This window comes from Chlamydotis macqueenii, chromosome 20, assembly GCF_036417535.1.
Source record: "Chlamydotis macqueenii isolate bChlMac1 chromosome 20, bChlMac1.mat, whole genome shotgun sequence".
Taxonomy (NCBI): domain Eukaryota; kingdom Metazoa; phylum Chordata; class Aves; order Otidiformes; family Otididae; genus Chlamydotis; species Chlamydotis macqueenii.
The window spans coordinates 3379739-3403460 of record NC_141575.1 but is presented as its reverse complement, the minus strand read 5'-3'; the positions used below and the strand labels follow the sequence as shown (position 1 = coordinate 3403460).

The 23722-nt window shown below is 45.0% G+C and overlaps 2 protein-coding genes across 4 annotated transcripts; both read left to right on the top strand.

Moving 5' to 3' along the window:
* The first annotated feature begins 60 nt into the window (after window positions 1-60).
* ENTR1 (endosome associated trafficking regulator 1) lies at window positions 61-4036 on the top strand. 2 transcript variants are annotated; one of them, XM_086764183.1, is made up of 7 exons: window positions 61-217; window positions 302-583; window positions 1162-1235; window positions 2000-2111; window positions 2708-2770; window positions 3192-3331; window positions 3428-3533. In XM_086764183.1, exons 1-7 carry the CDS (start codon window positions 101-103, stop codon window positions 3453-3455), a joined length of 816 nt encoding a protein of 271 aa, XP_086620309.1. In that variant the 5' UTR covers window positions 61-100; the 3' UTR covers window positions 3456-3533. The 2 variants fall into 2 exon arrangements, with proteins under 2 accessions (XP_086620309.1, XP_086620308.1); XM_086764182.1 differs by lacking the exon at window positions 3428-3533 and adding an exon at window positions 3762-4036 and having other exon boundaries at window positions 62-217.
* Window positions 4037-4418: 382 nt separating this feature from the next.
* On the top strand, window positions 4419-23613 carry SNAPC4 (small nuclear RNA activating complex polypeptide 4). 2 transcript variants are annotated; one of them, XM_086763870.1, is made up of 23 exons: window positions 4419-4640; window positions 5613-5656; window positions 6592-6750; window positions 7320-7445; window positions 8547-8625; window positions 9224-9305; window positions 10181-10285; window positions 10870-10942; window positions 11190-11354; window positions 11584-11731; window positions 12395-12501; window positions 12788-12882; window positions 13612-13706; window positions 14323-14408; window positions 15112-15507; window positions 16542-16631; window positions 16855-17098; window positions 17204-17274; window positions 17601-17699; window positions 17945-17972; window positions 18601-20696; window positions 22016-22146; window positions 23095-23613. In XM_086763870.1, the coding sequence occupies exons 1-22, from the start codon at window positions 4451-4453 to the stop codon at window positions 22133-22135; spliced, it is 4698 nt and encodes a 1565-aa protein (XP_086619996.1). In that variant the 5' UTR covers window positions 4419-4450; the 3' UTR covers window positions 22136-22146; window positions 23095-23613. The 2 variants fall into 2 exon arrangements, with proteins under 2 accessions (XP_086619996.1, XP_086619997.1); XM_086763871.1 differs by lacking the exons at window positions 4419-4640; window positions 5613-5656 and adding an exon at window positions 6343-6407.
* The last annotated feature ends 109 nt before the right edge of the window (window positions 23614-23722 follow it).

Genomic DNA, 23722 nt, shown 5'->3' with positions numbered 1-23722 from the left:
TAGTCGCCTCTCGCTAATTGGTCCGTTCTGAAGGGAGGCCCCGCCCCGCGGCGGTCGCCGCCCGGGTAACGGAGAGGGCCGGGGCCGGGGCCGGGCCGCCATGGCGGCGGGGGGGCTGCCGGCGGCGGCGGGCCCGGCCGAGCCCAACCCCTTCTCCTTCCGCGAGTTCGTCCGCAGCAAGGCCCGGAGCGGCGAGGAGGCGGGGGGCGCCTGCCAGGTAGGGCCCGGGTGGAGGCGCAGCTGGGCCCCGCCGCGCTGAGGCGCCCGCCTCAGCCCCTCTGCTCTGCTCTCCCCGCCGCAGGCAGCGCGGCCCGGCCCGAGCCTCGGCCCCCTCTTGTTACCGGATCCGGCACCAGCGGGAGAGGCGGAGGATGACGATGAGGAGGAGGGATGGAGCGGGAGCTACCAGCCCTTGGCCGCGGAGCAGGCCCACCTCGTCGCCGCGGGTCCCGCCTCGCCCTCCGCCGGCTCCTTCTTCTCCGAGGGCACGGGGCTGGCAGGCAGCGAGGACCCGAGCGTGGCCTCCCTCGGAGCCCCCCCGGGGCCGGGCTTTCACTGCCTGCGGCAGCCCAGCTATGAGGAGGTGAGCGCCGCGGCCGTCCTCCCGGCGCTTTTCTCGGGGCGGGCACAAAGGCCGCCGGCGGGCTCTGTCTTCGGTGGGGCGAGCTCAGAGCTGGCGTATCAGGGTGTTACAGAAACTTGCTGTCAGCCTTCGGCGCTACTAAAGCTCGCTGTCAGCCAGGGCTGCACAATACATGGCAACTTGTTGTTAGAGATGCTCACAGAAGAGAAGTAGGTCTGAAAAACTGCTCTACAGCGTGAGTCAGATTCAGTGCCTTGTCTGTGCTTCTGCCTGTGGCGTGGTCCAGGTGCCTTCCTCATGCTTTTCCTTTACAGTCACATTAATTAAGATTTAACAGCATTTGATTATTTACCTTTGCACTGGTTGCTTGGTGCCACATTTCTGTGCCCTACAGAGTTAGTGAACTTAAATGGTTTTGAGAGGGGAAAGCTAGGTGTGAAAGTAAAGCTTGAATGAAATTGCAAGACTTTCCAGCACTAGAGCTGAAGCTGAATATTTCTTCTGGTACTGGTCTTGGAGGGCTAGTAGTGTTGTGAAACCACACCCTCATTTCTAATGAGAATTTTTTATTTTTTTAGCTAAAAGAAGAGAATGCCATTTTGAGAAGCAAGATCAATAAGCTTCAGATTTTCTCTGAAACTCAAGCAGACAAGTGCGTAAGCCACAGTATGGGGGAAAGTAACCACATAAGCCAGGAGTTGCCTTAGAAGAGGTGCTCACTGGAAACAGTCAACGCCTTTAAAGAAGAAAAATGTAGTTGAAATCTATGCTATTTATTAAAACACTTTAACAAACCTGGTTTTCTTATTGAAAAAGGCCTGGAAAGTAGGTAGCAAGCTGACATCTGATGAGTGTGTTTGTGTGGCTTACACTTCATGTGGTTTAGGTGGTTAGTGAAAATCAGGGTAGGGCTTGGCAAGATGCATTTCATAAAACTTCAGATTAACAAAATAATGAATCAATCTCCTTTGGAGCAAGAAAAGCATTTTTATTTTTGCTGGTGAGCAAAGTGATATTGGGAGACTTGAATTTCCTGAGGTTAAACAACCCAGTGACCCATCTAGGGTGGCAATGTTGTAAGTTCCCGTCTGAATCTTCTGCTCCTCACAGTGAGGCAGCTGGTACTCCCATTGTTATGCGGTAACTGTTTCAGAATTACCCTTTTCTAGGCTGATTGCGGAATGGCCGTGTTTTGTGCACGGCCTTTCTGCGTTCAGCTGTACAGTTCCCATTAATGCTAATAGCTGTTGAACAAAGAAATCCCCTGAGCCACAGCCTAGAAGTGTATTTCTGTTGGAAGACCTTATTTTTCTTAGAACACGAAAGAATGAGTTCCTTGATCCTTCCCTAGAATTTTCTTACTAAGGCATTTAACGTTACAAGTGCTTACTGAACATTGTATTCTGTTTTTTTAAGGATGAGGAAGCTTGAAAAAAAGCTTGAGGAAAACAAAATTAAAGAAGAAAAAGAAGCGCAGGATCTGGAAGCAATGGTGCAGCACGTGGAACAAAATCTCCAGCTGATGACTGTAAGTGTTGGCGTTTGCTGTAGTAGCAGGAGCTTGTTTGCAGCTGGAACTGTGTAATTCTGTTCCGTTTCCTTCCTCCCCCAGGAGTGAGGGAAGCTGAAGTGATTGCTTCACCCATGTGAGCACTAAACAGCTCTGATGTGGGTTCAAACTTTTCCCTTATAATAAAACTGCGTCCCAGCCTAGAACTCATTTCATTACCTAGAATAAGGGAGGTCTTTGCAGAAACACCATTTTTTGATTCATCAACACCTTAAGTTGCTTTTTTCAGCCTTCTGAGAACACCTCCTGTACGAATGAAGGTCTGTTTTTCCTGCTTGCTTATTATACCGAGTCCCTTTTCCTCTTGCCCACAAAAAAAAAAAAAAAAAAAATGTCCAGAAGTGATGGACTGCACTTGAAGATATCGGAAAGGAAAAATGGGGAGGGGAGGAGCCAGCTGACCAGACGAGATCCTCATCTCGTAAAGCGTTCAGAACACGAGGTGGTGTAGCACAAACCACATCAAGTTACGTGCTGGGATCACGCATGTAGCACAAACTGCCCGCTGTATCCTGAGCGCTGCTAGGGGATAAATCATCTTTATTCTATTTCAGAAACGGGCTGTTAAAGCAGAAAACAGTGCTACGAAACTGAAACAGGAAAACGCGCGACTTCAGGTACGAAGCAGTGTTCGTAAGGCCTTGCTGAATGTGCTGGGGCTGCAAGTGTACGTCTCGAAATTGAGTCTTTAGAAAGGATATCGAAACATTTTAACTACGCCTCACTTTTCCTCACGAATGCCGTAGAAGATGTTCTGGACTAGAACACTTCAGCTCTGTGCAGACTGTTAGCTTCCTGCCTGGGACCTGTGGTGCTTGCTGCACTTACGGTTTCGCTGAGGTTTCATGCGATGCTCAGGTGCTGTTCGATATTTGGGACCTGAGAATGCCGCAGTGCAACAGGGCAGGTGGGCGTTCAGCTGCAGGAAGGGTCCTGACAGAGAAGGGAGAGGAGCTTGCGAGAGATGAGAGAGCTCAGCAGAGCCGCTGGAGTTGTGTGGTTATTCTCCTGCAAAGTTGGTGTTTGTTTCCTCCTTAGGTCCAGCTGAAGAACTACAAGACAGAGAATGAAGCCTTGAGGTCGGGCCAGTCAGCGAGCCTGGCTGTGGTGAAACAAAACGCGGACCTTGCCTTACAGAACCTTCTCGCGGTTATCACAAACTCCCGGTCTTCAATCAAGTGAGTTGTTTTAGCGTGACTCTCCTAACAGTGTCCCCAGTGCTTGTCTAAATGCTGAGGTCACAACTAAATGTCCCTGGTGGGGTTTTTTTTTAGGATTGAAACTCGAGTTCTTGTATTCTGATCAGCTAGTCCGCGTTCGCACTTACCTGCCGTATATTTTCCTCAAGGTTTAAGTAATAAAAATAACGAGAATGTGCAAGTCGTTTTTTGTTTTTGTTTTTTTTTTTCCATTTGATGTAAAACTGTTATACTTAGACTCCAAGTCTCTTCACTTCCCTAAAACTCTTGTACTTCACTTCAAGTGGAGTCTTCAGTCCAGATAAACTTCTTGCAAAACCACCTTGCGTGGGTAAGCACTGCCAAAACGCTGCCTGGCTGCTTTCTCCTCTCCTCCTCAGTCTAACGCTGCGTCTCTCCCACGTTCCAGGCAGCTGGTCTCCGGCGCGGAGTCACTGCAGCTCGTCGCTGATCTCCTCAAATCGATAGACAGGATTTCTGAAGTGTCGGAGGACGGACAGTAGAGCTGTGAAACGGACTCAAAGGGAGAACTTTGCTCTGGTGCAGAAATCATTACTTAAAAGTTAATTAGTGATATTCAGCCTCGTTATGACGTGTGAAGCCGTTAGCGCTGCTGCGGAACCAGCTTTTCCACGTCTGCCCACCGTGCGGCTGTCGGATCGCGAAAACCCAAAAACAAACCCCGCACGCACCAGAGTACGTCCTTTTCCTGCGGGCCGCGGCCCCCGTCCCCTCGCCCCCACCTTCCCGCCCCTTGCCTGTCTCTCCCCATCGGGGCGGGGTGAGGGAGAAGGGGCTGGGGGCTTTGTGCGGCCGTGTGTAACCCTCACCCCGGGCGCTGTGTACCGGCTGCCGCGGAGGTGGCGGCGCGGTCGGTGAGCGGGGACCCGGGGCCGGGAGCAGGGACCCGGGAGCGTCCTCTGGCCGGCCACGTGCGCCCGCCGCGCCATGGAGGCGCCGCTCGATTGGCGCGGCAGCGTCACGTGCGGATGGGGCTCAGCTGACCCCTGCGCGCAGCAGTGATTGGGTGGCGGGCGAGGGGGGGCGGGCCCCGCGGGCAGGCTGTGCGGCCCAGGCCCGGCAGCCCCCGGTGCCGCCATGTCCCGCTGGCCTGGCCCGGCCGGGGCCCGCCGCACCCCCGGTGCTGAGGCCGCGCCGTCCCCCGCGGCCCTCGACCTGAATGCGGAGCGGGAGAAGATCCGGAGGGAGATCGAGGAGCTGGAGAGGAGCCTGGAGCCCGGCGGGGCCGACATCGCGGGGGCCGTGTCCGACTCCAGCCTCGGCTCCGGTACGGGTACGGCGGGGCGCGGGCTCGCCCCTCTGCAGCCTCCCCCGGGGCTTCTGCTCTGGCTCTTTAGATGTGTGTCTGGCGTGGCTCGCGTCATAACCCCGCCATTTCTGCCAGGCGGTGCTGGGAACCAATTTGGGAGGACGGGAGGCGAGGCGTCTGCTCAGGGTTTTTCCCTTAGCACGCGTCCTTGCAGGAGAAGCCTCTTGCACCGGTGTTCGGCGTGTTTTCGTGATGAAAAGCATGGCAGACTGGCGGGGGAGGCCGAGAGAGCCATCACGCCTCCTGATGGAGGTTTCTAGGCGGGGCGGGTGGTAACGGGCTGACTCACGAAACGCAGCAGCCCACCAGATACTGTCAAGAGTCGTTCCACGCCGTCTGAGTGGACAACTCAAACTCAGCTTTGTGAGCCGCTTCGTTTCGGAGTCTGCCCGTGCCTCCTAAAATTATTTTTTCAAAGCAAAGAGGAGGTGGTAATAGTTCAGGTCCCTGTACCTCTGCTGGCTGTCACAGTCGCTTCATCTGCCAGTGCTTTGATCGTGCAAGGCTGGATAATGTGTCAGAACTCTGCGGCCACACTGAATGCAAAACCAAATACTGCTGAAGAGCGTGGGAGGGCTGTTAGGTGCTCACAGTTTACGGGTTTTGTTGGGTTGGAGCGTTCCCTTGGCTGCTTGCTCTGGAGCCTTTGTTTTACCATGATGTGTAGGACCAAGATGCAGCTTGATTGTTAGTGTAGTTACCAGGAGCTGCTCTTTTTTCCTGCTCTGGAACAAAGAAGTGCATACATGAAGTATAACTAAATATCGTTTTTACTTGACAATATTGGTAGTATCCAAAACCTCTAACGGTCATTCTGAGCTACTCTGTGGTGCTTTATTCTGTATGCTTTAGTTGAAAAGTCTGTGATATTGAGGCTTTCCTTTTTTTATGCTACTGCAGTCAGCATTTTTGTATTTTATTGTCTGACAGATGATGGTGAAGATGATGACGACTCAGATTCTCATGCTGAAATGGTAAGCATTTTCTCTTTAAGCATCTCTTTCCATTTGTTTATTGAAGGGAGCAGGAGGAAGGGGAATTTCACTCTGTTCTGGGGAAATCTAGGTAGCTGGCTTGACTCTGTAGCTTAGGGAGGATCAATAATGGACCTGAAGGTTTAGTAATTCCTGCCCAGGGCTTTGTTATTCACGTGTAATAGAGAGCCCTCTTCATGTGAAAACAAATGACAGGGGTCAGAGGCCTCACTGCTCTGCTGCTTCCTGATCTCTCACTGGAAACACACCAGCTTCTGGGGAAGTCACACATGAGAAAGAAACGCTTTTATTATGAGCAATAGAAGTTTACCTTTGGTGTTGTTTTAAACATAATATTTTCCTCAGACTTCATGTAAAATGATTTAGAAGATAAGTATCTTAACACCTGTACAGCACAGGAAAGGAGAAGCTGGTTTGTGAAGACAAATCCGCTGGTGCAGATTGGACCCAGGCGCAGAGCACTTTCATGAAACAATCAGCCACGCTTTGCGTCCGAAGCGTGTGGTAATAAATCATGTAAGGGAAGAACTGCTTCAGCAGGAATTTGAAGGGGTGGTTCTGAAGCACAGATTTAGCAGGCAAGAGGGCTCCAGTGTAAAGCACTACTTTTGGGCAGGTCACTTACAGTTTTGCAGTTGATGGCACAGGACCAGGCATTGGCAAGGTTTGGAGTCAGACTTTGGTTCAAAGAGCAGCAGGCTGAACTAATGAACGGGCAAAGGAGAGTGAGGTGAGGCTCGTTAACTTTACTCCACAGTTATGTACCTTCAATTATTTAAAAATCAGTTTTGTAAGATAACAGAAGTGTTCAGTTACAAAAATAATTGTTACATGCCTGCTTTTGAAGCAAGTATTTTTCTCCATTTCCCTCTCCCTTTCTCTCCCCCTGCCTTAAATGCCTTATTTGCTTGAAGGAAGTGGAAAGAGAAGATGACAGTAGCGATGATGATATTGAAAGTAGTCTGCCACAGGATCCAGAAACATGTCTGCAGATGAACCACGTGTACCAGGAAGTTATCCAGGAAAAGATTGAGGAAGTCGAGCTTCTCATTGCACAAAACAGAGAACAGCAGGTGAGCGAAACAGGAGTAAAATGTTCATTCCTGTGCTTTTCTGGGCTGCCATTTGCCATCTTCCTCTGCCCATCAAGCCCAGTAAAACTTTCCAGGACATTCCTGATGCATCACAGGTACCAGTGGAATCGGCTGCAGCAGTCGTAGTCCCTTATTCATATACTGATGCAGTGCTCGGCTTGCTTGGCCAGGACCCAGCTTCGTTTTCTTCATGGCATTCAAACCAACGTCACTTGACTGGCCTTTCGAATGGCTTATTTGACAAATCTTTCCATGCTTTCTTTTCACCAAAAATGCTACCACTGGTGTATTTTATATCTTGTATTTTAGCTTGTTGTAGAAAGTTAGTATTTTTTTTTTATTATTTATTATCTGCAGTGTATTATACAAACTTAGGAGGTTCTAAAGCCTAGTGTATGTGTGTGTGTTTAACACATACGCTAATTTACAGTCTGGTGCTGCAAATTTGAATCCTGCCTGGGATGTTTGTGACTGGCTCAGCCACTGCTCTTTGAAATTAGGAATTTGAAGGAGACACTGATACTGTTTAATTAATTCTTGTATTGCAGAAGGAAATCATGGGCGAGCTTGGTGGTCCGAAAATAGCAAAGGCAGGAGATGGTAGAAATCTACCAGCAAATATATTTCTGGGTCATTTTATGAAGCCATACTTTAAGGATAAAACAACAGGAATTGTAAGTAAACATAAGTAGGTTACATACTGATACGTCTTTCATTTATAGAGTTAAATTGTAACTGTGTTAACTGCCTTATATTTCAGCTGTGAGTGTCACTCCTCAGTTTGAAATTTTTTTTTTTTTTTTCTCACTTGTTGCTTACTTACCCTCTTTTGGAAATGTTTGTTCAACTCATGTCTGGCTGTGACATCTGAAAGTGAGTTCTGAGGAATGGCATTCCAGCCATGGGGCGCTTGAAGTTTTCAACTTTACTGTGATTGTTTGTCTTCATCTCCATGATCCAATTCATAGAATCAGGGGATGGTTTGGGTGGGTAGGGACTGTTAAAGCCCCCCCAGTCCAACCCCCCTGCCAGGAGCAGGGACATCTCCAACCAGATCAGGTTGCTCAGAGCCCCGGCCAACCTGGCCTGTGATGTTTCCAGGGACGGGGCATCCACCACCTCTCTGGGCAACCTGGGCCAGTGCTCCACCACCCTTATTGTAAAAAAATATTTTCCCTATATCCGGTCTGAATCTGCCTCCTTCTATTTTAATTCCTTGCTTCTGTTTAAAGTACTTGTTGAAATCTGACTGTCTTGGAAACAGTTTTCTGAGGCAAACTTTTTTCATGTGTTTTTAAAGGGTCACTAGCAAAAGTAGATCCTGACTTTTTGTTGTAGCTAAGATGTCAACTGTCACCATACATACATTAGTATAACAATTAAACAATGACTGGTAATTTTTCTGTGAAACCCTACCAAATTTGGTGGTGCATCTTAAGTAGGTTCAGATATATGTAATACTTGTCCCCATGTTCAGAATGCTTTTTCGACCAACTGCCAGCTGGTGTGAGCAGGCCTGGCTCTGAGCTGAGAGTGTGCTGTGTGACCAGGGACAAACTTACCTGCTTGAAGTATCTATTTGTATTTTTCTTCTATCTTCTGATATACCTGTGAGCTAGTACTAATAAAGGTAACTTAGCAGTTTGAATGTGACAGTTTGCGCAAGTTTGAGTTACCAGTCTCTTTTTTTTTGTAGCAGTTCATGCTAGAGTTTTAAGAAGAAAAGGCAATTTTTCTGTGTATCTGACTCTTCCAATGTATGTAATCTTCACTAGGGCCCTCCTTCCAATGAAGATGCCAAGGAAAAGGCAGCCCAGGGCATAAAATCGTTTGAACAACTAATTTCAACAAAATGTAAGAAGCTCTCTGTGCTGCTCACTGTTCTGTAAAAGCTATAACAAATGTGTATGTTAATACTGTTAGTTCCCTGTCCAAGCATTTGCAGTTAAACATCAACACTTCTGATATTTTATACTTGACTCCAGAAAAAAAAGTAGTTAAAAGAAAACGGGATGCTCTCTGAATTTTTTAATTGAGTGATTAATGACTCACTTCTTTCATTTACATTTGTTTGGATGTGTCAGCTCTCTCTCTCAGCAAATGAGATTGTGCAAGGGTAGAGCTCAGATGAGAGCAGTTAAGGGATGCTTACAGCTCTAGATAGTTACAAACGCTTGGGTGAAGATCTTTATTGAGGTCTCTTTGGAACTAAAACTAAGCAAGAGGCCGGGACACCCCCGGGTCAGCCGTGACATCAGTAATTTAGGTGGAGAATACAATCAATTTACCTAGCCTCTGGTAGGCGCTTTGCCCAACAACATTGGGTAGCTAATGAAGTTGAACTGTTCCTGAATACCTGGGCGATGCTTTCACAGTGGTATTGAAAGCAGTCTTTTTCTTGGCGGTGGTTTTGCACTAATGACTGAATGCTTGATTACCTTGTTTTGTCTAGGGAAAAGCAGAGAGAAGACATTATTGCAGAAATCAGTAGTAAGTGACCGCCTGCAGCGCCTGCTTCAGCCAAAGTTACTGAAGTAAGTACTGTGCAAAAATCTTCTTTCTCTTGGTGAGAATGTTGCGTATGAAGGAAGGAGAGGATATATGTGGAAATTCCACCTTCCTTCAGCAAGTTCTTGCATTAACTATTTGTGATTCGATAAGGTTACAAAGCACAGCAGACATACTGTGACTGTCAATGTTGGGCTTGGGAGAGCCACTCTAAATTACAGCAGTGGTTCTCAAACTCCCCTGTCCTGTGGGTCCTCAAACTCCCCTGTCCTGTGCAGAGGGTGACACTTGTAGGCAGCAGCATCTTTCAGTCTTTGTTGACATCTATATTATCTGTCTGTGCACGTGGTACCGAAGGGTCTCGGACTGCAATGTTCTGACCATAAGCAAGAGGTTACAGCATTTGGGTTGGGTTGTGAACGCTTGATGATTGTTTTGCGGGTATCTGGCAGGTGGAGAGGTTTTGTTTGGGAGGTATTGCGGCATTTTATGGCCATCTATTTCTTCCCATGGACACTGGTACAACTTAAAGTAGCCTACAGGGCTTGGAGGTGAAATTGTGATGTGCAGTGAGTCATGATGATGTGTCCAGTGAGAGATTTCAGTGCCTGGAGCTGGTATGGTCTTTGTTTGTTGCTGTATTAGTTCTCTCTGTAAATACCAAAATAATTAATCTGAGACCTGTTCTGGGTCAATGATTTGCATTGAATGGGCAAAAATAGGACAATGAGTGTGCCATGTGGGAAAACCTAGAAGAACAACAGTTTTGTGTAGTGTGGAAATAAACTTGAAGGAAGGAGTGGTACTGGTGGGGAAACCATCTTTGCTGCATGCCTTCTGATGCCGTTGACCTCATTCCCGTCTCGTCATACTAAGTAAGGATAAAAATGTCTTTGAACAGGATGAGTTATTGGAATCAGAAACTGGAAAAAGTCAAGACTGAAATGGAAAAACAGATCTTGGAGAAGCAAATCAAAGAAGTGGAGCAAGAAATAGAGGCAATTAAGTGAGAAGTCTTTTTTTTTTATGTTCTTGGTGAAAATGAAAGTGTGTTCTTGGAGTTTACCTCTTAAAATACCCTCCTTCCTGAAGTACTTCTGGATATGACATTTGGAGACCGCTTTATTTGTGTTACCTAGCAAAAAATTAAGTGCTGTTCAAACTCAGTGTAGAGCTCTCATCTCCACAGTTCTTTACTGAGAACTTTTGGGTCTTGCCATACAAATATAGTATCTGTACCCAGAACAGAGGTGCTGTTTTAGATAGCTCTTGATCTAGCAACAAGGGAGTGGAGAGCGCAGTAGTTCTGAGCTTGGCTCATTAACACATCTGGAACAGTGTACTTTGATACTGCATTAATTGTTTCTCCTGCTATACCATCATCATCTTGTAGGGGACTGTTTTTGAAGAAGAAACATTGTTTTGGGCAAAGTTACTATGTTAAAGAGCCCCCAGCTTTGAGACAGTAAGTGTTCAGTTCTTGTGGAAGTCAGGTGGTAGGAGTAAGATGAAGCAAGATCAAGAAGACGGTGACTCTTTAATTAACAAATTAATGTGGTTCGTTCTTTCTCTTTGTACCTTCTGCTTTAGCCAGCTCCCGGAAAGTGACTTGTTAGGAAACAGATTTGATGAGCATGACTGGGAGAAAATTTCAAACATCCACGTAAGTTGGGAGATCAGCTGTTTTATTACTTCTGATATCTGTGTCCCTTCTCTTGAGAATTATCTGAACTGGTCTAGTTGCATCCACTGTTCCCATCACGCATTTATTGAAGTTAACTGTTATGTGATCTCAGCTTGCTAAATGGAAAACTTAGCAATAAGACATCTCTGGAATGCAAAATATATTCCTTGTATCGATGTTCCTGTCCAAGCTACTAGACTAACCAGGTTTTTATTGTTTCTTTTAGTTTGGTGGACAACGTAGTTCAGAAGAACTGAGGAAGTTTTGGCAAAATTGGGAGCATCCAAGCATCAACAAAAAGGAATGGACTGAGGAGGAAATAGAGAGGCTAAAGAAGACGGCTGCTGAACACAATTATCTGGACTGGCAGACAATAGCCCAGGAGCTGGGGGTAAGGCCTTCTAAGCTCAGAAACAAGAGGTGACAAGTCAGTTAATTCTGACTTAACTGTGCCTCATGTCAATTTTCAGAAAATGTTGTTAACTCATTCTTAATTAATGCCCTTCTGAGAAGCATTCAAGAACAGTACCAAAAAAGTTTGGTACTTTAGCCTTTCCCTCTTGCCTTTTGTCCTCGTAAATAACCAGTTATCTGCATGTATCTGTTTTCATTGTATTAAGACAAACAGGACGCCTTTCCAGTGCTTGCAGAAGTATCAAGTCTATAACAAAGATCTGAAAAGGAAAGAATGGACCAAAGATGAAGATCAGATGCTTTTAGAGCTTGTTCAAGAGATGAGAGTAGGAAGTCATATCCCATACAAGAAAAGTAAGTGGCCTACAAGTGAAAATGCCTTCCATTCACTTGTAATTTTTTTTTTCCCCAGTTCTCCCAGGCTTATATCTGTTAATGTTTCTGCTTACTAGAGCACCCAGCCTGCTCTGATTCAGTTAGTTAATGAAGTATTTCCTTCCTTTGTCCATCTTTTGAAATTTGATTGAAACTGGCTGAGAGTTATTAATAAGTACTGATGGTTGTGTGAGTTTTGGTTTTTTTGTAGCAAAATCATCAGAATTCTTTCCTAGAAAGCCAGTACTCATTCGTGGCTAGCTGTTTTGGCAGTTTTCAGTGCTGGGCCCAGAAGCCTTTTCTAGGGAGTCAGGGCTGCTGCTTCTGTTCCTCAGAAGGGTGCGAGGCAGTATAACTAGTGAGGGGTTGTAGCAGAGTTGAGAACAGTAACCAAGTATCTGGGGTCCCAAATCCAAGTCTGTGAATATAACACCTGGTGTCTTGAACCTGTCAGATACAGACTGGAGCTGAAACCTCTCCTAGTAATTCTCTATTGTTGCAAGTACCATTGTTTAAGTATTTAAGTTAAGATTTAAATGCTTCTTATGGCAATCCACTGTTTGAAAATATCACAGTTACAATGTAAGTAAAGGAAGAAACACTGTTTGCAATAGATTTTTAAATACATCTTTGCATTTCTAGTTGCGTATTACATGGAAGGAAGAGATTCTGCTCAGCTGATTTACCGATGGACAAAGAGCGTGGACCCCAGTTTGAAGAAAGGACCCTGGACACCAGAGGAAGATGCTGTAAGCTCCGTTCTCTGATGCCTAGAATTGCAAGGTGTAAAAAGTGGAAGGGTTAGACTGTGGACGTGTTGCGTGGATTTATGCAGCTGAGCTTTAACAGTGACACACAGGAATGTAAAACGAACCAAAGTGGGCAGTTTACAAGTCAAGAGGGGTGAGAAGCTGCTAAACACTTCTGTTCAGAGATTTACAACACAGTGGAAACAAATACAACTGCTTCTGTCTCGGGCCTTTTAGGATTGTTATTGATGAGAATTTTGACTCTTGCTTTGTCTGATTAACGTAGATGCTGTTGGCTGCAGTTAAGAAGTATGGAGAGCGTGACTGGTATAAAATTCGGACAGAAGTGCCAGGTAGGAGCGATGCTCAGTGCAGAGATCGGTAAGTACATTAAATGTAGCAACTGTCCTTTCAAGTTTATTACACTGAGCCAAGATGCAACTTATTTTACAAACACATTTGATTTGCTTACACCAGTGTCACCTTAAGTACTGTTTTGTGAGAAGTGGTTATGATCTAAATATGGTCTCTAACATTGTTACTGCGTAACTCTGCATTTGTAGCTAGGGAAGACAAAAGTTGAAATTGAGTTTAACAGAGAGAACAGTGCATTGTTACCTGTGGCGTGCTACTTCCTCACCGTGGTTGCCTATAGGTTAGCAGGAGGAGGGAAGCGTGTTGTTCAAAATAAAGCAAAGGAGTTAGTAAACTTGAATGAGTGAATGTAGGGAGGGAAGTTTGTCATCCAAGTATTGTCTGTGTATCTGTGAAAATGGTCTAGTCAGTGACTTCCTGTAACTGAACACCAGTAATGAGAGGTGCTGAGCAATTTTCAGCCTTGGACCCAGCTTCAGGAGGTGCAGAGTACAGTATGTCCTAATTTCAGTGACCTGGTTTACAGTGGCTTGTTGTAATTCTTAAATGTGCAGCCTGATATTTTTGAGAACAAAGAAATTGTACCTGTGCTGTATTAAGGGAGTAGGTATGGGACCCCTTAGAAAACAGAAAGATCTGGTAAGGAATGCTAGTTTTGTTCAGCCTCAGAGTATGCAGTGGTGATCGGAACTGTACAGGTAGGATTGAACGTTCTTTAATGTTTTCACTTTGAAGGTACTTAAAAGCATTGCACTGTGATGTAAAGAAAGGCAAGTGGAGCTTAGAGGAAGAGGAGCAGCTAATTGAACTGGTTGAAAAGCATGGCCTGGGTAAGTGTTTCTGTGACTTAGTCTTTAGAAGCTTAGAAAAGTAAGTGCTATTTAGAAATCTATCATTCAAGTTTTCTCCTCTTTTATTTTAAGCCCTGCAGCTGATACTAGCAGGCTCTGCTTCGTACTGATGATTGCAGCCTTCCTTATATCGTGTAGTTGGTTCTGGAAATTCAGTTCTTGAGGGACTGTGTAGTAAATAGTTCTGTAGCTGTGTTAGCAAGGTATCAGAGCTATGACACTTTACAGGGGTGAGTTCCCCTCTGAACAGCCTGTGAAAGAGTTCTCTTATTTTCTCTAAGACAACTTTCTTTAACAAACAGAAGCTTTTCAGCATTCAGTTTGACCATTCTTCTAAGTGCTGCAAGGGAGTGTGTAGTTCTGCGAGGGTTTTTGTTATTGGTTCATTTGTTGTAGTTTCTAACATTAGCTCAGTGTGTACTAATGCAAAGTCTGAAGAACATAAATGAGTATTGAGGTTTTGAGATCCATTCATATAATAACCCTGTCTCTTATACAATTAAATATGTAATATGTGTATAATATTCTGCGCTGAAAAGGCCTGTTGCTCAGTTTGTTGCATTAATCGGTGTGCTCGCCTCTGCATCCTTTTTAGGTCACTGGAGTAAGATAGCTTCTGAACTGCCACATCGGACTGGCTCCCAATGTCTAAGCAAGTGGAAACTCATGATTGGGTCTAAGGTATTGTACAAAGTCCTGCTATGTCGCAGTCCCGTCTCTTTAATTACGGTTCTCTAAACTAAAAGCAAAATCCTGTGAAATCAATACAAAAATTGACATTGATTTCACACAATCAAGATTTTGTCATGATGTTCATGGTCTAATTTTTTGATCTGTTAAAGCAGCCTTTGCTCTCAAGGTCTGAAGTTAATTTGCTATATATTTATATATTATCCAGAATGTCTTTATTGCCTTGAAGTGCCTGTAAGGATGGGATGTACCTAGGATTTCATGGGTGTACCTCATGAGTTGCCTGTTCTGGTACCAGGCACTCCAGAAATTCTATGTTTAAGACCATGTTAGTCTTGTTTCCACTGGCAAAGCACCTGCCCTAGGGAAGGGTTCATGGAAACACAGATGTGTTGAGATGGGGCAACTGTACTTAGTTTTTACTTCCACGTGCACCAGTTCTTAACATGAGCTTATCTCTATCTGTAGCTTTTTCTTTGCATACAAGAATCTAAACCAGTAAAAACCTGTGTCCAAAACCAATTGTCAATAGTCCTGGATTTAGATAATCTTAGCAGAAGTAAAGCAGAACTATCCATTTGAAAGCCACGCTTTACTGATAGGGTACTGTCCCACAAAACTTTATAACTTAGTGATCTGTAAGTCAAGAGTGAACACTGGCTAAAACTTGTCTGTGCTTTTTTTGACTGAGAAGAAAAGATCTAGACCAACAAAACGCCGACACGTGGAGGAGAGTTCCAGCTCTTCAGAGAGTAGCAGTGAAGACATAGAACTGGACTTAACAGACAGCTCCTCAGAGGAGGAGATGACAAGCAAGGAGGAGTATGCAGTTCCCAGCATTGATCTGTGGATACCAACGCAGACAAATACAGAGGAGTCAAACAAAGGAAGATACCAAACTCCATCCCTTTTCTCTCCTGTGAGTGCTGGTGCAAAGACTGGTAGTAGTGAAGTTCCAAGTGCAACATGTGATGGGAACAAGGACAGAGTTGCCGATAAATCGTCAGAGTTGAACACCCTCTTGAGGGGCATTGCGCGTCCACATTCAACGGACATCGTTGTGAAGAATCCCATAGAAGTAATGAACAAGGTGAATCCTGGGGTTCTCAGTCTGTTCTTGATGGGATTGGAGCTTAGATCAGAAATGACCAGGAAGTGCAGTTGCTGCAGTAAGAGACTATGTGATGAGTAGATAGCAAAACCCTTTTTGTGCCTCTGGCTGCCTTCTCACTGTGCCATTTGGAGGTGCTGTTGAAAACTGAGCTGTGGGATTAAGCAGAAATTTCTAGCACTGCCTCCCCGTGCATTACCTAGAAAATAGCTGTGTTCTTTCCTACCCACAGTGTCACAGAAACAAAGCTTCTTTTATATCTTCATAAAGCCAAATTTTCCAGTGAATTGTATTGTCTCTCTACCCTGGTGAGAGGGTGTATAGACTTAAAGTTTGGAAGAATTAAGTTACTTATACATCTGCATCTCATTCTGAGCTGGGTGTTCACCCCTACTCAGGCACTGAAACAGCGCACATCCTCCTAGCATATTTTTGCAGAAAGATACTCCTTAGCAAAACATTAAATGTTAAAATTGCTATTGGAGTTCATGTAAGCAAAAATGTTCTGATTTTTGTGTTAAGAATTGCGCGTGTGCCCTAGGCTGCAGGGCCAGTTGCACTGATGACAAGTTTGTTGGTTATGGAAGTGGTGTGTTCTGGTGGTTTTGGTGTGCAGGTGTTGCAAGTGCTTTAATTTTGATTACAGATACAGCATCCCTTTACTAGTAGAAGTTTAGGGAAGAGTCAGTGGCTTTTTCAAACCTCTCCCTGTTCATTCCCTTTGGCTGATAAGCCAAAAAATGCAAAGGGAATAATCCAATATATTCTGACCCTCAGCATGGGTTTTTGTAGACATTTCACACAAAGGCTTTTACGAAATAGACATTTGGTATTGTGGTAATGCACAAGGACTAGAAGATCAGGTAAACGTCTGCACTTGAGAACTGGTTTCTTTTAATAAGATACTTTCAACAGCAGGAATGTTGAAAACTTTTGTACTTTCTGTATATAGTCAGTGCAAGTAATTTTCTGTGAGCTACTTTCCCTTTTATCTTTTCTTGTATGCTTTTAAGGCTTCCAGGTGTGGAAAGCAAGTGCTGCGGATTACCCTGGAGAATGTGAGAAGAATATTAAGAAATAACACATGCTTTCTGAGAAAACTTGTAAGTGCCTCTTCTGTCTTGTCTGCCTTTGTGATGTGAGCGCTGCCAGGCTGTACTTAGTGGGAAATGTTTTTTGATAGAATCACAAATCTTGCACTGTAGTCCCAAGAGGAAAAGCTCATAACTTTTTTTTCGTAACTGCCCTGTGAATAGTTTGTCCTGAGAGTAATTATGGTAGAACCTTCCTAATTGGAACTCTAATTGTATATTTGTTCACACACAGCAATCAAAGATACCAAAACCTTCTGCCACTGTTTCAACAAAAGTATCTGGAGTCAGTAATGCTGTTGGCCATAAGCTTCAGGGGTCGCAGAACATCACGGAGAAAACTTATTGTCAAGAGAGAGAGCGTTGGAGAAGAATGAACCTTGACAGAAAGCTTCTAATGGCAGTGACGCCTTGGGTGGGCAATGTGCTACTGCCTTGCGCCTTTCAGACTGGGAAGATGGCTTTTCATCACACAAAAGGTAGCGGTGACCCATCAGGGATAGAAATCACCTTACTTTTTGTCCCTGCTTTCTACATCTTGTAAGTGAATGCCCAGCTGATTTTGATGTTGTATTTTTTTCTAGTTGGTTCTATTCAAGAGAAGATTAAGTCAGTCAGTCTTGCAAGCACTCCTCTGTTCACGCTTTTCATTCAGGTAGGTTTTACTGTCTTAATGGCATTATCAGCTTTCAAACGGTGGTAATCTTTATTTCTGTATTTGATACTTAAATAAATGGTTTATCTTTGTTTCTTAAACAAATAATCTAATTACTGTATTAATCTGACCTCACGGCTTGCATCTGATGTTTCTTAAATAAGTCCTGCGTCTCAAATCCAATACTGTCAGGAATTGTTCTGTAAGTGTAGAAATGTCCCCAGAATCTTGCCTGTGAAGCCTCTCCCATCTATCATGTATTGTCACTGGCTGTACCAGAACACTTTTGTTCTTAATCAAATTTTAATGAAATTCTTATCTTGCAGCTCTTTCAGATTGATACCAATGGCTGTATGAAGATTATTCGTGAGGAAAGGCTACGGCAGTCGGAGCTTCTTAGGGCTAATGCAAGAAGGCCTCAGCAGGTAATGCACGTGGTCTGTTTCTAAGCTTTCCCCACTGAAGTCCTGACTGAAATAGAGATTTTTCATTGTGTGTGGCCAGTGGTGCTGTTTGTGTGTGTGCGTGCGTTACCAGTTTGTTTTGGTTCAGAAGCGTAATAAAATGTATAGGATGTTGGCAGGTGTGGGTTTGATTCACATCTGTGCTGTTTTAATGATCTCTGTTTTAACTATCTCAGAAGTATAATTTAATGTAATTTTTTTGGCAGGCTTCCCAAAATATGGAGACTTCTTCAGGTATCTACCAGAACATTTATTTTTACGATGTGCAAGAATTTTCACTTAATTCATCATTAATGACCAATGTAACTGAAGGAGAACTTTTGGAACAAAACTACATTGACATCCTCATTTTTGCTAGCTCTTGGATCTTTCACTTATTGTCTAAATATGTTACCCTTTGGTAAGAACTGGAAAAAAATACTGAAGGGCTAGGAGCCCAGTGGCAGTGGGACACCAGTTCTGTAGACTATTGCTGTTACTCTTTGCTCAGCAAGCTGCTGGCTGTAGCGAACATGCTGGCACCAACAAAACCCCAGTTCATTGTTGTTATCTGGTGCGAAGTGCCCGTGTAGTGCTGACCAGTACCGTTCGTCGTGTGCGGTGTTAAGGTGCGTTGCTAGCCCATCTGTGATTTCTGGGGAAAATTACACAATTGCTGAACAAGTGGTACGCTTGCTGCATCAGAGCTATCTGAAGAATGTCAGGATGGGGCTTGATTAAATCAAGACTACAGTGTTATAGGAACTCTCACAAACAGGAATTTTGCTGCTTCCTGTGCAGTGTACTTGATGTTTAATAGCTAAGGAATGGCTTTTGAAAATACTATTCAATCTTTTTAAATTTTATTTCCTTTCCTCTGTAGGCAATTCATCACAATCTTGTACTCAAAGGAACTCGCGAAGGGGTGTCCCAAGGAATGCTATCAGGAGACCTGTTGCCTTAAAAGCAAGGGAGACTTCTGATACTGCCTCTGAGAGTAGTGCTCCTGCCGTGCAGGGAGCTCTTCCAGCCCAAGCGCAAAGGCAGAAGCCCAAAACTGTCTCAGAATTATTGAGAGAGAAGCGGCTAAGAGAATCCCGGGCTAAGAAAGCTATGCAGAGGACAGTATTTGTTGCCCCGCACATGCTGGTTTCAGGGCCTCTGATCATCCAGCACTCACCACAGCAAATCATTCCTTCTGCTCAAGCAGGCAGCAAACCTGCAGCAGTTGGTTGTGCAAATAGCCAAGTGCAGTGCGCACCAGCTCCACTGCCAGCATTTACTTCTGTGGCAGGTTCAACTTCTACCACTATTGTACTTGAAAACCATTCCTCATCAGTGTCAGAAACTGGGGAAAGCCCAGGTTCCTCACAAGGAACAGAACCACAGTCCAATAAGGAACTAAAAGAGCAAGCTTTGGAAACTAGCCCTGAAGGAGGGGTTTCTCCAGGCATGAATCCAGCTGCAGCAGAGAAGGCCTCAAATCAGAGAGGGTGCAATGATCAGGTCCTAGCTGGCAGCTCAGCTTCGGTAGTGTTGCAAAACCCAGCTTTTGTGCCACATCAAATTACAGTGGTGCCTGTTGGCACTGAGCCTGGCACCAACAAATTGTCTCTTTCCACGCCAGTTGCCTGTGAACTGAATAGTAATGGGCCACAACAGAGGCCGGTCAATCTGTTGCCTGCTCTTGTAACACCACAAACTGGTTCACATTTGATTCCCAACAGCATACTGCCTTTCACGTGGGTTGTAACGCCGCAGGCTTTGCTCCCCACTGCTGTACAGACTGTGGTGGGTGTTCCCCAAGGACTGCCAGCTGCTGCTGTGCAAAGTCAATGTCAGACGAGCGTGGCTTCCAGTGGCAATGTCTCTGGCTTAGGAGTTCCTCCTGTACCAGCTGGAGCAAACACGCCTCACCCGAGCAGTGCAGAGACAAAAGCACCAAGTGCCCAGTTAGCAGGAGTACCTTTGGGAAAGACAGCCAACCATTCCACAGTTCTCTTACCTGTGACCTCAGCAAGCCCTGGGTGCACCACCAGCTCTTCTTCTGCAACACCTGCATGTTCAGATGGCTTCTCCAAGGCTTCTGACTCCTCTGCAGCTCAGACTACTCTTCCAGCTGATGCCCCAACCCTGCATGCTGTGCTGCTGCCCCAAACACAGCTACGTGCAAGCGCTCAAGGCTCTGATTCCCAATGTGTGTCGAGTCCCACTAGCTTGGGAAAGAGCCATGACTCCGTTACAACAAACGGATCATCTTCCAATCCAAGCACCATCACAAAAGCAATTGTGCTCCAGCCAGGAGATCCAGTTCCCCATAATGATGTCCCAAAGAACTTTGCTGCACAAGCATTGAAAAACAGACCTATTGCCTCCAAACCTCCGACCACGCAGCCTGCTGACAGTCCACCCCAGCCAAGCACTTCCAGTGCAGAAAAGAATCTCCTTGACTTCAGCCTGATTTCCTTTGAAGATGAGGGGCTGGTGAAGGAGTGGCTGAATGGGAAACAAGGTGTCCAGGTACCATCGCTGCAAACCAGGTTGCCTTATCTGCCACCTTTTCTGTGCAACTTAAAAGCTCTGTCAAAGCTACTTCTGCAGAAAGCAGCTCTAGAAGAGCAAGCAGCATGTCTTCTGCCTTCTGATGCCCGTCAGGATGAGGGCAGTGGTGTTGATCTGCGTGCTATTGGAGAACTGGTGCAGCAGAAACTCGGCGATAACCCTGCTTACCTCCTACTGAAAGCCAGGTTCCTAGCAGCCTTCACGCTCCCAGCTGTGCTAGCAACTCTGCCTCCTCCAAAAGTGACAACAACTCTGTCAGCCAGCAGGAGGCAATATGAAGACAGTGACGAAGAGGAGTGGCAGAGTGAGAAGGAAGTGTCTGAGGAAGAGAGTTGTGGGGATGAATTAACAAGTGTGCGGTTGGATGGGACGGTTGGTGATGAGCCTGGAGACAAAGATGCTGATTTACTAAATCAGGTGAAACGGAGGTGCCAGGGACCAAAAGCAGAAAGTTACTGCCTGCTAAATGTTGTTCCCACTGGAATCCAGGGTGAAACTCCCACTGTTCTCAAGTGTATCATAAATTTTGTCCTTTTGAATAAGCATAGTTCATCAGCTGATGGAAGAAGAAGCTCTCTAGCTATCTGGGAGCCCTTGGTCCTCACAAGGGTAAAAGCCTGTGTTTTATGCAGCACATTAAACTTGACATGATAGTTTCCAGAAGTGGGTATCAAAGCTCCCTTCCTCTTACAGTTTATAAGCTGCTGCAGACTCCTGTACTTTTGAAATCAAGCCCTTGTTTTTTATTGTGTGTGCCCTTTAAACCCCCAAAATATCAGGGAATTGTGTATGTTTGCTCCTGTTGCCATTTGAGATCTTAATCCTGAATCGTTTGTATGACTAGAGATTATTAGAGTATATGGATCGATGTAAGCCATAATGTCAACCTAAAATCAGTTTCTGATTTTTAAGCTAAATGTGTTACTGTCTAGCACTGTTTCTTACAGAACATCCCAGGAAGTTGTGTAGCTCAGACTTGCCTTTCAATTCATTGTGGCTCCAAAATAAACAAAAAAAAAACATTAACAGAGATGAGTAAACAAGGTAAATTGCTGTTTCTACAGAAAGATGGCAAAGCTGCCTAAAAATCAGAGCTTTTTCCTAGTAAAAGCCAGCAGTTATCTTTCTATTCTGGCTCTGACTTCTGAGTCTGGGCCATGTTCAGTGTAGTTTGAACTGTGAGCAGCTGGTCCAGAAGCAGACAGCAATTCTTCACCACCTGGTAGCCTTACTGCCAACCTCTGTGCTGTGTCATCTTCCACCAGGCTCCCTCCTATTCCTTTGGTTAACGCTAGAGCCAGATTGCTTTCCTGGTGCTTTTCTCTGAAAAGTGTGTGATAGAGGTATGTTTCATGAGAAATCAAAAGCTTGTGTTGCATCGGGCACTGTCTGGCTCCAGCAGTGAAAGCTAAAGCACCGCTTGTGGCTGGCACGCGACCTCTGTAACGAACAGTTGTGCCCAGACAGAAGCCACAGCAGAAATTGCAGTAGATCGATAGCGCTAGCAGAAGCAGGAAGAAATGCCAGTCTTGACTGAAAGTTTTGCTCGAAAACTTTGGGATGTTTTGTGCTTGCTGTGACATTGGCAATCGAATGTTGTTGTCCCATGATTAATTTTGAAGGAAGATTGTTTTAGAAATCTTCCGAACTCCTACAATATAAAGATGGCTGAAGGGGTTCTTTTGCACTTGTGCCAGATCTCATGGTATTGATAGTCTCTTCTGCTTCTGTTGCAGGGCACAGGAGCTGAAGAGATTGCTGCACAGTCCGTCCTGGACTCCTGCACTGATGTGGCTGGTGCCAGTGCTCCTCAAATCAGGAGAAGTACTCGCTTCAGGAAAAGGAGGAGGATGTGAGAAGGAAATGTGTTAGTAGCTACTTAGTGAATCTTGGATTTCTTGCCTGAGAGGAGAACCTGAAACACATTTGTCTGTGGTACAGCTTAGACAATGAATCATGACCCTAGGACAGGACTGAGATTATCTTGACTTTTTTTCCCCTTAGGACACAGAGTTCTACAATCCCCCAGTAATCACAGACTAAGGCAAATACTTTGACTTTGAGGGGGAGGGAAATTTGATGTCTGCAGGATAAAATTATATGCGAAAGTCATGAAGTTCAAACATTTGGCAGCCTTTTAGTCCATGCTACTGCCTACTAGCATATACCTAGCTGGCAGCACTCTGCAGGCTTGGCTGCTCAAATGAGACCGGTAGAGGGTCATAACTGGTGGGGCAGGGAAGCCTGGGCAGCTGCTGCTGAAGAGAAGGGGGTCTTGTGTGTGTGAGTGCCAAACGCTTGCAGCAGAAGCCAAAGTAAATCCCTGCTGCAGGTTCTAGCAAGCTGATGGTAAGATGTCCTTGCTCTGAGCTGTCAGGCAGTCCCCTAGATCCTGGGCAGGCAGCAGCAGCTCTTTGTGTAGTTTGCCCTCTGCGGCCTGGCTTGTGAGTCTTGAAGTGAAGAACAGTATTAAAAGTTGGTGGGGAGCTGGGGCTTAAGACCAGTGGGTACTTCGTTGGAGTTTGTCTTTAACACTTCATCTTTGAACAACTCTGTGGGGTGTTTATTTCTCCTGCGTGGCTTCATTTCTCCACATGTATAACAGGACAGCTTCTATAGGGTACAAGTGTGTGACTTCTTAATAGATGTTGAGGCTTCTGGTGAAACAGACCAAGTGAACTCGAATGGTGTTTGATTCAAATAGTTGTCAGATGAGACTGACTTTTTCCTTTAAAATCTGTTTTAGAAACTCCAAAATGGCAGCTTCCCTATAAAAATGCTGTGACTAATAGGAGTTGTTTGTGCTTTGTTACAGGGGTCACTTGAATGAGGTCTGCCTTCCTGCTTGGCAGTAGGAGATACTTTTTGCACTATTCACTTTTAACGCTTCCAACAAACTGACTAACCGGACCTGGGGAAGATAGGAAAATGGCTGGACACTTTTCCCACTGCCTAACAAAGTCTGCATCTTTAGACAAGTTGCGAAAAAATGAAACAAAATGGCTGGAGGGAAGCCTTTCAGGCGTAGACCAATTCTGTTCTCTTTCAAACTAGCACCTGCTGGAGATGCTGTGGAGGAAGATTGCTGGAGAGCTGGGGAAACCAGCAATCATGGTTATTTATTTCTTTTTTGTGTTAGCCCCTATTTATGTGAATGTTTATCCATGTTCAGAATATGTTGTTCATTGGGTGGTTTTTTTTTTTAGTGTTGTGTTTTGCTTGATAGCTAACTGACTGAATACTGCTGAATAAGCGGCAGATTAATTTTGTATCAAAATTAGTCTTGAGTATTTGTTGAAATACAGATGTTTTATTTTTCTCACTTAAAAAATTACTGATGCATTCTGTGTGGTTTTTTTCTGGTAAAGAGTGCTTTTAGTAATGTGTGTGAGTGTGATTGCTAATGAGAAAAATGAAGTTTGCAAGCTGCATGAAAACCAGGG

Bases quoted from the DNA above. Each gene is read 5' to 3' on its own strand.
- ENTR1 (XM_086764182.1), top strand. From the start codon at position 101: ATGGCGGCGGGGGGGCTGCCGGCGGCGGCGGGCCCGGCCGAGCCCAAC. The intron at 218-301 runs GTAGGGCCCGGG...TCCCCGCCGCAG, and splicing joins AGGCGGGGGGCGCCTGCCAG to GCAGCGCGGCCCGGCCCGAG. The intron at 2,771-3,191 runs GTACGAAGCAGT...TTTCCTCCTTAG, and splicing joins AGGAAAACGCGCGACTTCAG to GTCCAGCTGAAGAACTACAA.
- SNAPC4 (XM_086763870.1), top strand. From the start codon at position 4,451: ATGTCCCGCTGGCCTGGCCCGGCCGGGGCCCGCCGCACCCCCGGTGCT. The intron at 15,508-16,541 runs GTGAATCCTGGG...TATGCTTTTAAG, and splicing joins CCATAGAAGTAATGAACAAG to GCTTCCAGGTGTGGAAAGCA. The intron at 16,632-16,854 runs GTAAGTGCCTCT...GTTCACACACAG, and splicing joins CATGCTTTCTGAGAAAACTT to CAATCAAAGATACCAAAACC.